Source organism: Chanodichthys erythropterus, chromosome 3 (assembly GCF_024489055.1).
Source record: "Chanodichthys erythropterus isolate Z2021 chromosome 3, ASM2448905v1, whole genome shotgun sequence".
Taxonomy (NCBI): Eukaryota; Metazoa; Chordata; class Actinopteri; order Cypriniformes; family Xenocyprididae; genus Chanodichthys; species Chanodichthys erythropterus.
Window position 1 is genome coordinate 53,975,484 of NC_090223.1, and position 13,559 is coordinate 53,989,042.

The window sequence follows — 13,559 nt, forward strand, 5'->3', positions numbered from 1 at the left end:
CTTACAGGTTTGGAACAAAATAATTGATGACAATTTTTTTTTTGGAGTGTTGAACTTTGATTGTGCTGAATTTATTTAAGTTTCAGTAAATCCTTTCATTCCTATTCAAATTTCACTTTAACAGCCTGTGGGTTGTGGCCAATTTCAACTCATGAATTGAATTGCCAATTTCAACTCAAACCAGTTAAAAGGTCATTTGATCATATGAGCTAATTCCCAGACAATAAAGCTGTTTCTTTGAAGAGAGCTGGAACTTCTACAAATGCTAATGGTACACAATTTGCACATTCCTGTTAATCCTATCTCTCAATCTTCCTGTTCACATGGACAGCCAATCGTTTTCCCAGTGTCTGCTCATGACAGCGCAAACAAGCGTGCATCTGTAAATAGCCCAGAGTAAATTGTTTAAGGAGAGACAGAGAGGGGCAGATAAAGCTGCCTGTCGAGACTGCAAATTGAGAAGAAGTGACAGAGTAGTACAGAAATGGCAGAGGGTGAAGAGGAAAGACAGGAGGATGGGAGGAGGTGAATGGCACTCATCAGGACTGCTAATTGAAAGGAAGTGATAGAGCCTGGCAAAGGAGGAGGGGGAGGAGAGGGCAGCATGCATTCTACAGACAGAAAAAAGACATGATTGGATTGAGAGAGATAAAACAAGTGAAGCATGAGGGCTATAAAGAGACAGAAGCCCCTTTTCCACCATCAGGTGGTGTCCAATCTGCAACTGTTCCCCATTTCCACAAACATTAGTAAACATCAGCAACCATAACAATTTTCAAAATCAACATAGCAACAGTGGAAACATGTGATGTGGCAATACAACGCATGTTCAAATGATGGCTCTCCCAACTTTTTTTTCGTCGTCTAAAATCATTTAGATGATTGATGTATGTGAGAATTGATTGCTATACGTTCAAATTCTGATCATGGCATCAAAAGCTTTTTGTGATGGCATAACAACAATGAAACAAATTGAATTGGATGTTAAAATGTCACAATTTGAAAGACTCAAACAAAGATGGAATTGTTATGTCACTGTTTGGCTCTCAATCCAGTGGAAATAAGCTGTTTGAGAGATATTTGAGAAATGTTTGCAGATTCCCCGACCGAGCACCGGCTCTGGCACAAGAACCAGCATCATTTCAGTGAAAAAAAGGGGGTAGGAAAGAGAAAGCAGGAAAGCAGAGGATGGCAGCTTCTGTTTGGCACAGTTAAAGCTGTAATTTGGACACAGACCAGCTGGCAATGGGCCTGTTAGGCTTTCCCTGTGTTTTCTGTATTTCAGTTCCCCCCTCCTTCAGAAGAAATGTAATATAGTTGTTATTCATGGGCTGAAGTTATCAGAATGTATGCTGTTGACTTCAGGACAGTTATGGCATTATGTGGTCATGCATCAAGAGATTAATATAGTTGCAGCTGACTCATTTGAGAGTCAAGTCCTAAAGGAACCCAGAGCAAAGATAGTGTTTTAGTCAGGAGCTTTGCAGAAGTTAAAGTAAGAATTTAAGTTCTGGATCTGCTTGTATCAGAGAGGTGTAACATGCTTTTGCACTAGAGTCTTCGCCAGGGGAGCAAAGTACTTCTTATTTGAGTACTTAAAAAAATAAAAAAAAAATAAAATGAAAATTAAAAAAAAAAAAAATCACGTGATCACATGATCGACCAGATGGAACAGACAAAGAAAGTTAATCTACATTAAACTTACAAAAAACAAGCACAGAGCTGGAAAATTGAGTTTGGAGAGCAGTTTTAAAGGATGAGACATCACAAAGGTCTTGTGGTAGTTTGTTCCAGAGTTTAGAAGCTGATATGCTGAAAGCCCTACCATCCACGCTAGATAGACGGAACTTTGGTACTGCAAGCAAATTTTCAGAGCTTGAAGAGTACACAAAATTAATTTGTGTACTCTTACTTTTGTTTTTCAAAGGAACAAAATAATTCTGATGTGTCCTTGAACATTACAATAATCAGGAGATTAATACAACTTAATAAAGAGTTGCAAATTGGCTAATTTTAATTCTAGTTTTAAGCATGATCACATTTACATTTTGTTAGATTTATGCTTTAGCTTGTTTGCATGTGGGGTAAAAAATCCTTTATTCAAGATACAACTATGGAAAAAATTAAGAGACCACTTAACATTGATTTCTTAACTTGGAGTGGTCTCTTAATTTTTTCCATAGCTGTATATGCTTGAATAAACTTAATTCAAGATACATCCTATGAAAACAAATCATACACAAATTGCTTGTCAAGTAAATTAATCTTGTTTTAAAGGGTTAGTTCGCCCAACAATGAACATTCTGTCATTAATTACTCACCCTCATGTCGTTTCACACCCATAAGACCTTCGTTCATCTTCAGAACACAGATTAAGACATTTTTGATGATATCCCGTGGCTCAGTGAGGCCTGCATTGAAAGCAAGTTAACTGACACTTTTAGATGCCCAGAAATGTACTAAAGACATATTTAAAACAGTTAATGTGACTACAGTGGTTCATCCTTAATGTTATGAAGCAATGAGAATACTTTATTTGCGCCAAAAACGACTTTATTCTACAATATCTAGTGATGGGCGATTTCAGAACACTGATTCATGAAGCTTCAAAGCTTTACGAATCTTTTGTTTCGAATCAACGGTTCGAAGTGTGTATCAAACTGCCAAAGTCACGTGATTTCATTAAACGAGGCTTTGTTATGTCGTAAGTGTTTCGAAATTTCAATGGTTAATGTGACTTGGGCAGTTTGATATGTGCTCCGAACCACTGATTCAAAACAAAAGATTCGTAAAGCTTCAAAGCTTCATGAAGCAGTGTTTTTAAATCGCCCATCACTAGATATTGTTGAATAAAGCAGTTATTTTGAATTTATGGTGCACAAAAAGTATTCTCGTCACTTCATAACATTAAGGTTGAACCTCTGTAGTCACATTAACTGTTTTAAATATAACTTTAGTAGCTTTCTGGGCATCTGAAAGTGTAAATTAATTTGCTTTCAATGCAGGCCTCACTGAGCCATCAGATTATATCAAAAATATGTCAATTTGTGTTCCGAAGATGAACGGAGGTCTTACGGGTTTGGAACGACATGAGGGTGAGTAATTAATGACAGAATTTTCATTTTTGAGTGAACTAACCCTTTAAGTATGTTTTGATATATTTACAACAAAGAAAATATACTGATTAAAAATTAATTTTTAGGTCGGCGCCGATAGCCTCGTGGGCAGAACGCCAACAAATAGCACCGTTGCGAACTTGGGCGACCCGAGTTCAAGTTCTTACTGTCTTATCATAATAAAGGCAACAACACCAAAAATAAATGTTAAAATAAATTAAAATAAATAATTTTTAGGATATCAACACACTCCACAGTGTTTACTGCAGACAGGTGCCTATCAAATATTGGTCAGTTATGTAGTGGTAATCGTGAAACAGATACTGTATTCTTGATATTTTTCCATAAATTGTAATATCAGTTGTCACAATGAGTCAGGTGAGGACCATATTTTATATAAATATAAACACTATGTGTTCAGAAATAAATTATGTTAATTGTAGTGCCTTTATAAACTGTTCACACAAAGCACAAGGAATTTTAGGATGTCTTAAAGTGATCTTGCAGATATGCTTATGCTGCTGCTGGCGGGAGACTCTGTCCCACAGGGTGCAGAGGATAGGCTGGGTAATTGTGCTACTCATTTTGATCACTTGCTTTCTTATGCAAACTGGAGAAAAGACAATTTGCAATTATCTTAAAAAGGAGAGAGCTGAATGATGCTGATGGCAAGCCAGGATTCAATCATTTTCACACTGCGTTCTGCACAATTAAACTGCAATACAGATAATAGCTTGCTATCATAATCAGCCTTATTACTTAGTAACGTAACCATTATCATCATTCTTATTAAAACTGTACAGCTTCTTTGAGAAAATGACCAATGTCCCATTGGCCAAAGGAACAGACCACAAACTGACATCTTTGGGATTTCATCTCCTTATGGCCTGGCAGGTAGTGCACATTTTGTATCATTGCATAGTGCATCACGAATAGGGAATTTCTGGGTGGTCATCCCTTGACTACCCAGTGATCTAGTCCTATACCAGTTCTATCCCCAGACAGAACAAAACATTTTTTTGTTCCATCTGGGGATAGAACTGGTAGAGAGCTAGCTCATAATAGTTGAGGGTGAATAAATCAAGGGATAATTTTCATATTGGGGTAAGCTGTCCCTTTAAGACAAACTAGGAAGAACAAGTTTCTGCATTTGCCTTGGTATGTGATGTTCATGGCATAAAATTATCTGTCCCTAAATCTCAAAACTGAACTGTGGCTAGTCTCGTTACTAAAGTCAGACAGCCTCTACCTTTTTTAGTTGGTGGTTCTTGGCTAGAACTTCAACCTGAATATACGCTGATAGATAGGCTCAATAATGAGAGCCGTCTCCACAAGCCTCCTCCTAGTGTGAACTTCAAATGGAACAGGGATGTATTCAACTGTACCAGAAGGAGGGTACCATATGAAAAAAAAAAAGAAGTGAAAATAGTCTGGGGTATAGGGATAACTGGCATGGGGGATAGTGCAGCACTCAGAGAGGCTGAGTTTGCAGATTACACAAACAACACACGGATGAACTCCTAATGGTTTATGACTGTTTGGCACATTTGGATGTGGCCCGGAGGGTATTTATGTGTGAATAAGTACCGAGTGGCATTGGGCATGCCTGGGCATCTTTTACTCTTGCTGTCTTTCTCTATATTCCCTTCTCTGCGGAGTTGTGCTAGTCTGTCATCTGTAGGGATCTAGGGCCACTGCTGGAGGAAGCCAGCTCTTGACTTGGCAGGCTGGGGGCTGGGTGTGGCTCAAACTCAGGCCAAGCTAGTATAAGGCGCGGTGGGAAAAGCCACATTGGCTTTTACATGACAGCTGTGATGCTGTTGACCGTTAAGATTGTTCTTTCTCGAATGTTTTGTGTGTGTATGTTGTGCGCATAAATTCTTGTTGATGCACATCACAGACCACAAGATTCTTTGGCTGAACTTTTGTCCCCTTTCTGCACTGTCGAGAAACCACTGGGGCGGCACATTTCACAAAGCAGAAAAAAAAGAGAGAACTGCTCCCTTTTGATTAGAAAGTCCAGAGGCACAAATAAATAGATTGACCCATATTCAGACAGACAGATGAGCAGGTGATCGGAACTGAGCCATCTTACCTTCATGTGAGTGGGGGAACCAGATCTGAGAGGCGCTGGAGTGAGGACCCCCACGATAAGGAGGAGAGGAGGGAGAAGACGGAGGTCTAGAGGGGTGTGGTGGGTGTGAGGGAGGGGAGCCTAGACTGCTGGCCAGGAACGTCCCCATGAAGGAGGCTGAGGAATTGCCCATCAGTCCACTGCCTGTGTTGAGAGGGGAAGGAGGGTGGAGCAGTTAGGTGTGTTGACTGGCATGTGAACACTGGGTTTTGGTATGATAGTGGGCATCTGAGCATTTGCGTTCAAAGACTTCATTCTTAAGTTGGTTGATTTAACTAGCTCATTAACTCGTATTGTCTATGCACTCTTGGTTTAGTTTTGGAGCTTGCTCAGAATTTGATTATCAGCATGAAGTCCCAACCCTGTTCCTGGAGGCACACCATCAGTGCACATTTTCAGACTCTTCCTAATCAAACACACCTGATTCAACTCATGAGCTCATTAGCAGAGACTTCAAGACCTGAAATGGATGTGTCAGATAAGGGAGACATATATATAAATTAAAGCTGCAAGCAGCGATGAAAGGGCCCTCGCACCCGGGCTCACCTCCACCCGGCCTCATAAAAACAGCGAACAGTGGGTGAAATGCATGTAAGCGAGTAAATACAGCAGAATCATGGCCAAGTCATTTCAAAGTGCCACACTTCCTGCTGCCAACAGGTGGCGCTTTGAACGTGACTGAATATTGCGATATAACTGTGTTCAGGCCAGAAATATTATCAAACGTGTGAAGTTTGGAGCAGATCAGACATCGTATGACTGAGTTACAACAACTTCCTGTTTTGTGGCGTTAATCTCATACATTAGCACTTAGCCAAGTGTTGCATGATTTAACATGTTTCTAGCATGTTTGGTACTTCGTGGCATAATGAAATGTGTTACTGGGAGTGAATTACAGTGTAAAGCATGCCATTTCCTGTTACCAGCAGGTGGCGCTACGACTAACTGAATATTGTCATATAGATGTCTTCAGGCCAGGACTCTTATCACTCAAGTGAAGTTTGGGGCAGATCAGACATACTATGCCTGAGTTACAACAGCTTCCTCTTTCATGGCGAAACATCAGACTTTGTCAGTCCGCCACGGACAAACCCTTCAACGAAAACTCAAGATCTTTGATATTTATCATCGCTGAGGTCTTAAGATTAGACTGACAACATATGATGTGCTTCTGGTTAAATCTCTATGAGGACTTAATCACAGTGCAAAACATGACATTTCCTTTTGCCCCCAGGTGGCGCTATGACTGTAACTGAATATTGTCATGAAGATGTGTTCAGGTCAGGACTCTAATAAAACTTGTGAAGTTTGGGACAGATCAGACATTGTATGTCTGAGTTACAACAACTTCCTGTTTCATGGTGAAACATCAAACTTTGTCAGGCAACCACAGACACGCCCTTCAGTGAAAACTCTAGATCTTCGCAATTTAACGTCTCAAAGGCCTTTAGATTAGACTGACCAAATATGATGTTGATCTGATTAAAGCTCTAGGAGGAGTTCATTAAAGTACAACATCTGGAAATGGCAAAGACTGCACAAATTTTGCAAAGAAAATTCAAAATATCTAATTTCCTGTTGGGTTTACATACTTTGCACGCAGGGGCTTTTTTGTAGGTATTGGGCTGTTACATATGTCTACTGAATTTCATAACTGTATGTGAAACGTAGCAGGAAGGGCGCTTAATTGAAATTTTGTAGGTGGCGCTATCGAGCCATTTTGCCACACCTTATTCTGAAACTCATATCAGATGTTAATTTTCACTACTTCTGACGCGTGTGCAAAGTTTCATGAGTTTTTGAGAACGTTTAGGCCCTGAAAAATGCGATTCATTTTGGAGAAGAAGAATAACTGGCTGAGCAATTACAATAGGGTCCTCACACCATCGGTGCTCGGGCCCTAAAAAAAAAAAAAAATGTAATGTTGGTGTGCCTCCAGGACTAGGATATGGAAAGACTGTTGTGTATTATAGCCAAGAGCCACCAACTTAGACAGGAAAGGGCCATCAGACTAACATATTCACTAACCAACAACCATTCACTTTTTTGCTTTCTGTTTTGTGGCACATAAATCTGAAATAGACAGGAAAGTAGACTATACAGTTGCACTCTGTACTTGTTACAAAGAGCCTCAAACAAAGACCTCTCTTTTTTGCAGCTTTCTATTTAGTAAAAGGTCTGTAATATGCCTCAAATGGAGACTGAGACTAGTTATTGAGTAACTTTCAAAGCAACAAATATCAAACAGACTTTCCTGTGCCCTGGAAACAGCACTGGTCAGCTCAGAGGTTAGCTGGTAATGTCTGCCAGATTCATTAATTCTCCACAACCAAGAGTGGACCCATCCAGCATACACACATACATAATATAGTTTAGACCTGAGACATCAGAGTCCGAGCTGGGATACGTCAAGCCTTCACTAGACAGATATCTCATCTCACAGATGAATGCACAGCCTATCTTTCTCTCCTTTTTTTTTCTCTCCTGTGAATTCCCATCCCAATTTTCCACCCCCTTTCTCCATTACCCTCTTTTTTTTAGTTGTTCACTCTCACGCCCTTAGTCTTGCCCTGAACCCTGCTCTCTTTTTCTCTTTATTTCAATCATCAGCGTTCTCCGCTGTGGTACCTTCTTCTGTACTGCTGTTATTTTCCACCATCCAGCATCCTGAATTTCAACTTCAGGATTACAAGCATCAGTTTGACCCCATCCAGAAAGTCTCCATACTTTTTTTCTCTCTGGGTCCAAAGAATGTGCAAAGACATTCTCAACCACTTATTTGGAGAGAATATTAGCATGATGAGATCCTCACAAGCCTGACCTAAACAAGTTAACACTTTTTACAGAATTTACAGCCTTAGTAAATCAGCATTTAACCTTTGACTCTACATCTTCAGTCTGACATTGTAAATCCTGTAGTCTTGGCCTTAGACTGCATCATAATTACACAAGGACTACAAATGTAGTGAGTACTTTCTGAGCTCTCACTGTGAACTTGTTTGCCTCTGTTCGTAATAGCTTCTAGAATGATATCAATCCTTGCATTTGCCTGTACTTAGCTAGACGAATATGAGTAATTAACTAGTCAGAACAACGTACCTGTAACTGCTTGATAGGTTTTTATTCTTTACAGACAAAGATAGAGAAAGACACACTGATTAAGCATGGTTTTAATTGTACTTCCATTTTGATTGTCTGATGAAGAGGTCTTTACTCCTATAAATTCATCCACAGTATTGGACACCTATGCTTGAGTGTGAATGACAGACACACATGTCCTACATTAACACGCTCAAATTCTGGCCACTGTGTAAAATTACATTGCTCAGTAAATTTTTTTGACAGGAAGGGCAAGGCTGAGAAGACTAAATATATTAGTCAAAGGCTCAAACAGGACACCCACAAACCATTCACTGACTGTGGGTATTGAACACAATCAGAGTCCTGCCTGGTTGCGAGGAACCAGGCTGCTACATTGAGTGCATTTAAAAGAACGAAATGCTGAGCATTCTCCAAATCTATATAGGGTCGTGGGGATGCAGACGCCTATCAGCATCTCAGGCCAAAGGTGGAAAGAAACCCTGAATGGATGGCCAGTCCATTCAGTCAATTCATGTCTTTGACTATAATAATCTACAAATTGGACCAGGCTTTTTGCAAGTAGGCTTGCTGCGATAGTGTTACCATGTTCAGCCACAACAACGATTACATCACTTGAGAACAGACACTACAATTAAAAACGGAATGTGTCCGCTGAATTCGGCGTGAGGCAAAAAAGAGTTGCAGCACAGATCAGCAGCAGGAGACTGATTTCATTTATCATGTGACGAGAGTAACTAGCTGACTGACAAGACGATGGCAGATTTGGTTTCAAAGCAAAATGTAAAAGCAACTATTTGGCAATATTTTGGATTTAAACCCAATGCTAATAGGGAACCTGCTAAGTTTTTCTTCTTGTGTTTTTCATGAAGAATAATAATGAACCCATCATTCAAGCAATTGCTGCCCCGAATTCCCCCGGATTTCAAATTTATTCGAAAGTGAAATTATGCACAGGTCGTATGGACATTCATAATGGTGTGTGCCTCCTGGCATGGACCGTGTGAGTGTGAAGCTCAACTTTCATAGGAATGAACTGAAAACGCTCTCTCTTCTCCACGCCAATGGAAACGCACCATTATGAATGCCCCTGCGGCCGTGCAAAAGCAGGGTGCAAATGAGGGAACTCTTCCCTAGGGTGATACTGGTATTACAGGTGTTGTCATCTGTCGATTAACAAATGGGAAAATTTCCTCACCGTCACACCGCTAGTAAAAAAAAAATAGCACTCTGCAAGATAATTGTTTCATTATAACCTTCATTCAGTGATGAAATAATGTACAATACATGACGGAAATATTGGCCATCTGTGTCAACTACAAATATTTGCAGGCTTACTAAAATGTTCATGCGTGCCTGATCTCACAAATACACCAAGCTTATGAGCTAATATTTTACTCATACAGCCAAACACACAAAATTGTATAGGCAATGCTCCAAACAAAACACATGGACAGTGCAAGTCTGATGTTACCGGACACCTCCCTCTGAGTGCATGCCATCCATGCAACAGAGCAAAACATGGCCACTCTGATGTCAGAGGCAATCAAGTGTGATCACAGGAGAAAAGACAAAAACACTAATGCACATTTTCAAATATGCAGTTTATCCCATGACAGATAAGCGTGCAGGAAGCCGTAGGAGGAGGGAAATGGAAGTGGCCTTCTAAGGAACTAGAAGGAGGAGTATTATAATTATAAACTTTGGACAGCCACCCACTTTTTTTTCTGCCCTCCACGGTACCCAACTAGACAACTGTGGGCTGTACCAAGACATGAGGCAGATGAAAGACAGGACAGAGCTGATGGGTAGAGGTGTAAACACGCGACCAAGGGTGACTGCCAACCAAAGTGGGTGCTAGAGTGGATCTAGGGTGTGAGACCACAGACCAAGGCTTGGAGAGTGTTTATTTAGCAGGTCTTTAAAAGGAAGAGGTGGCTCTCCTCAGCTAAGCCAGCCTCGTAATGTGCCGTTTTCTCTGACCCAATAATGTTTACATTTTAGGTAATGTAAGTCTGGTGCTTCCGTGAAAGATTAAGAAAAATCAGATCATGTGCATCCTAATCTGTGCCAATCCCTTATATCAATGGAGATTAATCCTGTTATATCATTTAAAAAGGCACGGTTGGACTGCCTATACTAATGCACACATCTACGAATCCTTGGGATCCACACATACACCCACAGGCATGTCATAGCCAGCGGGGTCCTGGCATAACCTGTGTACACACTGGATCTCATGTGCCGCCACAGCGGATGCCATGGCCGTGCCACCCTTTAACGGAGGCAGGAAGATTCATTCAGCTCCCAGTCAGCTCAGAGGGAGGCGTTTGATGGTGCTGTTGTCATGGGAATGGCAAGAACTGGAGAGATGAGTGAGAACAGCATGGCCTCATCCAAACCAGACGCTCTGTGGGCTGAGCCGGTCTGGGGTGTTGGTAACTTGCTCTTTTACACTGATCTAAGAAGCTTCAGCAGTTTGTCTTCTATTGGTAGAGTGAAGCCTTAGAGGGCAATAACTGATCACAGGCCTGTGTCAAAGGCAGTAAGTAACACTTAGACATGACATCGTCAGTTTGGACTCACTGCTTGGATTGCTCATATTAACCATGCAATCGTACCACATCACTGTTGAAAGCAGAGAGACACACATTTTTCAAACTTGAATTACTGCTTATCCCTCTGTAGAGTCTAAAATGTTCCAGAAGTGGTTAGCAAGAACATGGAGATTATAGATACTGCTGGAACAGTTCAGGACTGACATCAAACTATTTCACCTTCAATGATCCAAACAACTCCATATAATGGAACAACTAACAATTAGAGAGGAAATCGTACATAAATCATCCCTCCGGTAATATATGGAAGTGCCTAGTGAGAGGTACGGGTGCTAAAGAAAAAGATGGAAGATGAAAAGTCCTGGTTCAGTAACCATTGCATTCCATGCAAACCACACACTACAGTCACAGTGATCAGAAGAGAAGTAAAAAAGTATTTCAGCAGTGAGGAAATAGTCTTACTTTGACTTACCAAGTAAAAACATCCTGTAAGGGTCACTTGAGTCCTCTATTCTTTATCTTTTATATAAAAAACAGATGTTAGATGTGGAGCTTAAGAAAGCAGAACCTCAGACTCTCAACACCTTATACAATCCTCGCGTTCTGACAGCTAACACCGCGAGCGCTCCTCCAATCTCCCTAGCCTCAGACAGACTGGGGCGCACAACTGGCTCTCGCCCTGTGACTCAGAAAGCACTTCCTCGCTGTAAAAAAGGAGCAGGAATTTCAAATGGCTACTAAACTGGGGGGATTTCCTTATAAGAGTCAAAGCCATCTTGAAAACATTAGAAGAATTGGTAGCCAAACATTCCTATTGGTTTGTAGACAACTGGGATGGCGCTCCTGTTTCACAACGCTGGAGGGACGTGTAGAGCGGGAAGTGGAGGGATCCACAGGGACCAGGCTGGATGAGTGTGTAGGTGTGTGACTTGGTGAGTGGGTGAGCATGTAAATTAGAGGGGGTTGGTCAGACAGCGGTCCCACTTTGACCAGCACCACAGTGAGTCAAACTGAAAGTGATTCCAGGCTCGTGTGGAAAGGGGGCGAAAGCACGGGAAAAGAGAGAGGGAGGAATCGGTTGCACATGCTTCTAACACTCCACAATCAGTGTGTTCTTGTCAACTAAGTATGGATGTGGTCCGTCTGTGGGTGTTGGTGAAGGAAAGAAGAAAATAGAGAGAGAGAGAAGGGTAAACTTAGAGAAGAGTAGAATGAAGTGAAAAATGTGACAAAAGCGATAAGGACAGAGGAAGTGGTATGTCTGTGTGTGTGAAGTGGCAGCCAGTGTTTGTACAGTGGCTTGGTGGTTAGCCACAAAACTCAAAATCAAAGAGGGTTAAAATTTTTTCTTGTTAAAGATTTCTTGTCTAATGTAAACAGAACTGACACGTAGCTTTAACCAAAACTAATGAGACTTTTTAACCTTAATTGTTTGCTTTCATTGAGCTAACAAGATGGAGATAATTCTAACTAAACCTCAGTGAGTCAACATAAGACTCTCTGTATTGAAATATATTTAAATAGCATCTGCTTAATATCAATATACAAACATTTTTAATAATTTGACTTCAAGGATGCCCAACACAACTGGTTCTTATTTCTAGAGTTTTAATATGCAGATGCAGAATAATAAATACAATTCAAGAGTTACACTGCCCTCCAAAAGTTTGGAAATGGCCTAGAAAAGTGGGGTTTTGGACAATATTGGCATGAATCCTTTTTAATTTGTGATAATTTTGCACTGATAAGGGACAACACAAACTACGAAAACATATTTTATTACATAAACAGTTTATACATAGAAAAAACTTAAAATTTTCGTCAAAATATCCACCATTAGCAGCTATCTGACCTAAATTGGGTTCTTATTGGTTTACCGTATTCTAAACTTAATTGGTAATCAATTGTTGAAGCTATTAAGGTGTGCTGACCCAAAAATCTTTTACAATCCTGGGCCAAGTTTAAACAAACCAGTAACCAGGCATCACAGCTGGCAAAGGGGCATGTCTGACTTTGACATGTATATATCACCATTATTATGTAATCAAAATGAAAATTATTATTGCTGGTCTTCAATGATAATGTCAAGTTGTGTGATAATACATGATAATGTATTTGCACCAAAAAATGATAAGGATTTATGCTGATATCGTCCAAAACCACACTTTACCAGGGGTGTTTCCAAACTTTTGGAGGGCAGTGTATATTGGTGGGCAAGATTTCCAAATCAATAATGATTTTGTTCCTAAAACAATTGTATGACTTCAGAAGATTTGGAAATATAGTAGTCTGGCTATCACCAGACCAAGCTCAATTTAAAATTGAACATTGGTCTGGGGAGTTTGCTATGTATTTCCTACTGCACAAGAGGTGTGATCAACGAGCATTAGTCACGCAATTGAACAGTCCTTCAACCAATCAGATCAATGATCCGGGTGACGTACTTTGCAGAGCGATGCGAAAACTCCAGACATGTTTATCATTTTGTGTCTCAATCAGCTCCCTAGTTCAGTATCAGGGAATCAGCCACATTCACTTTCATGATATACTGATTTATGACCTAGGGAACTAGGGAGCGGATTGAGACACAGGTTTAGTTTGTAGCATTGATCCGCGGTTTGCAGAAGCAGCAATAGCATCAAGCGATTTTTG

General features: G+C 40.5%; 1 protein-coding gene across 2 annotated transcripts in view; it reads right to left on the minus strand.

The window, feature by feature from the left end:
• The window catches only part of LOC137017985 (BAH and coiled-coil domain-containing protein 1), a 104,869-nt gene that overhangs the window by 45,023 nt on the left and 46,287 nt on the right, over positions 1-13,559 (minus strand). For both annotated transcript variants that reach the window (XM_067382804.1, XM_067382803.1), the window contains exon 3: positions 5,212-5,394. In XM_067382804.1, the coding sequence (XP_067238905.1) occupies positions 5,212-5,394 (183 nt within the window). The remainder of the gene's footprint in view (positions 1-5,211; positions 5,395-13,559) is intronic.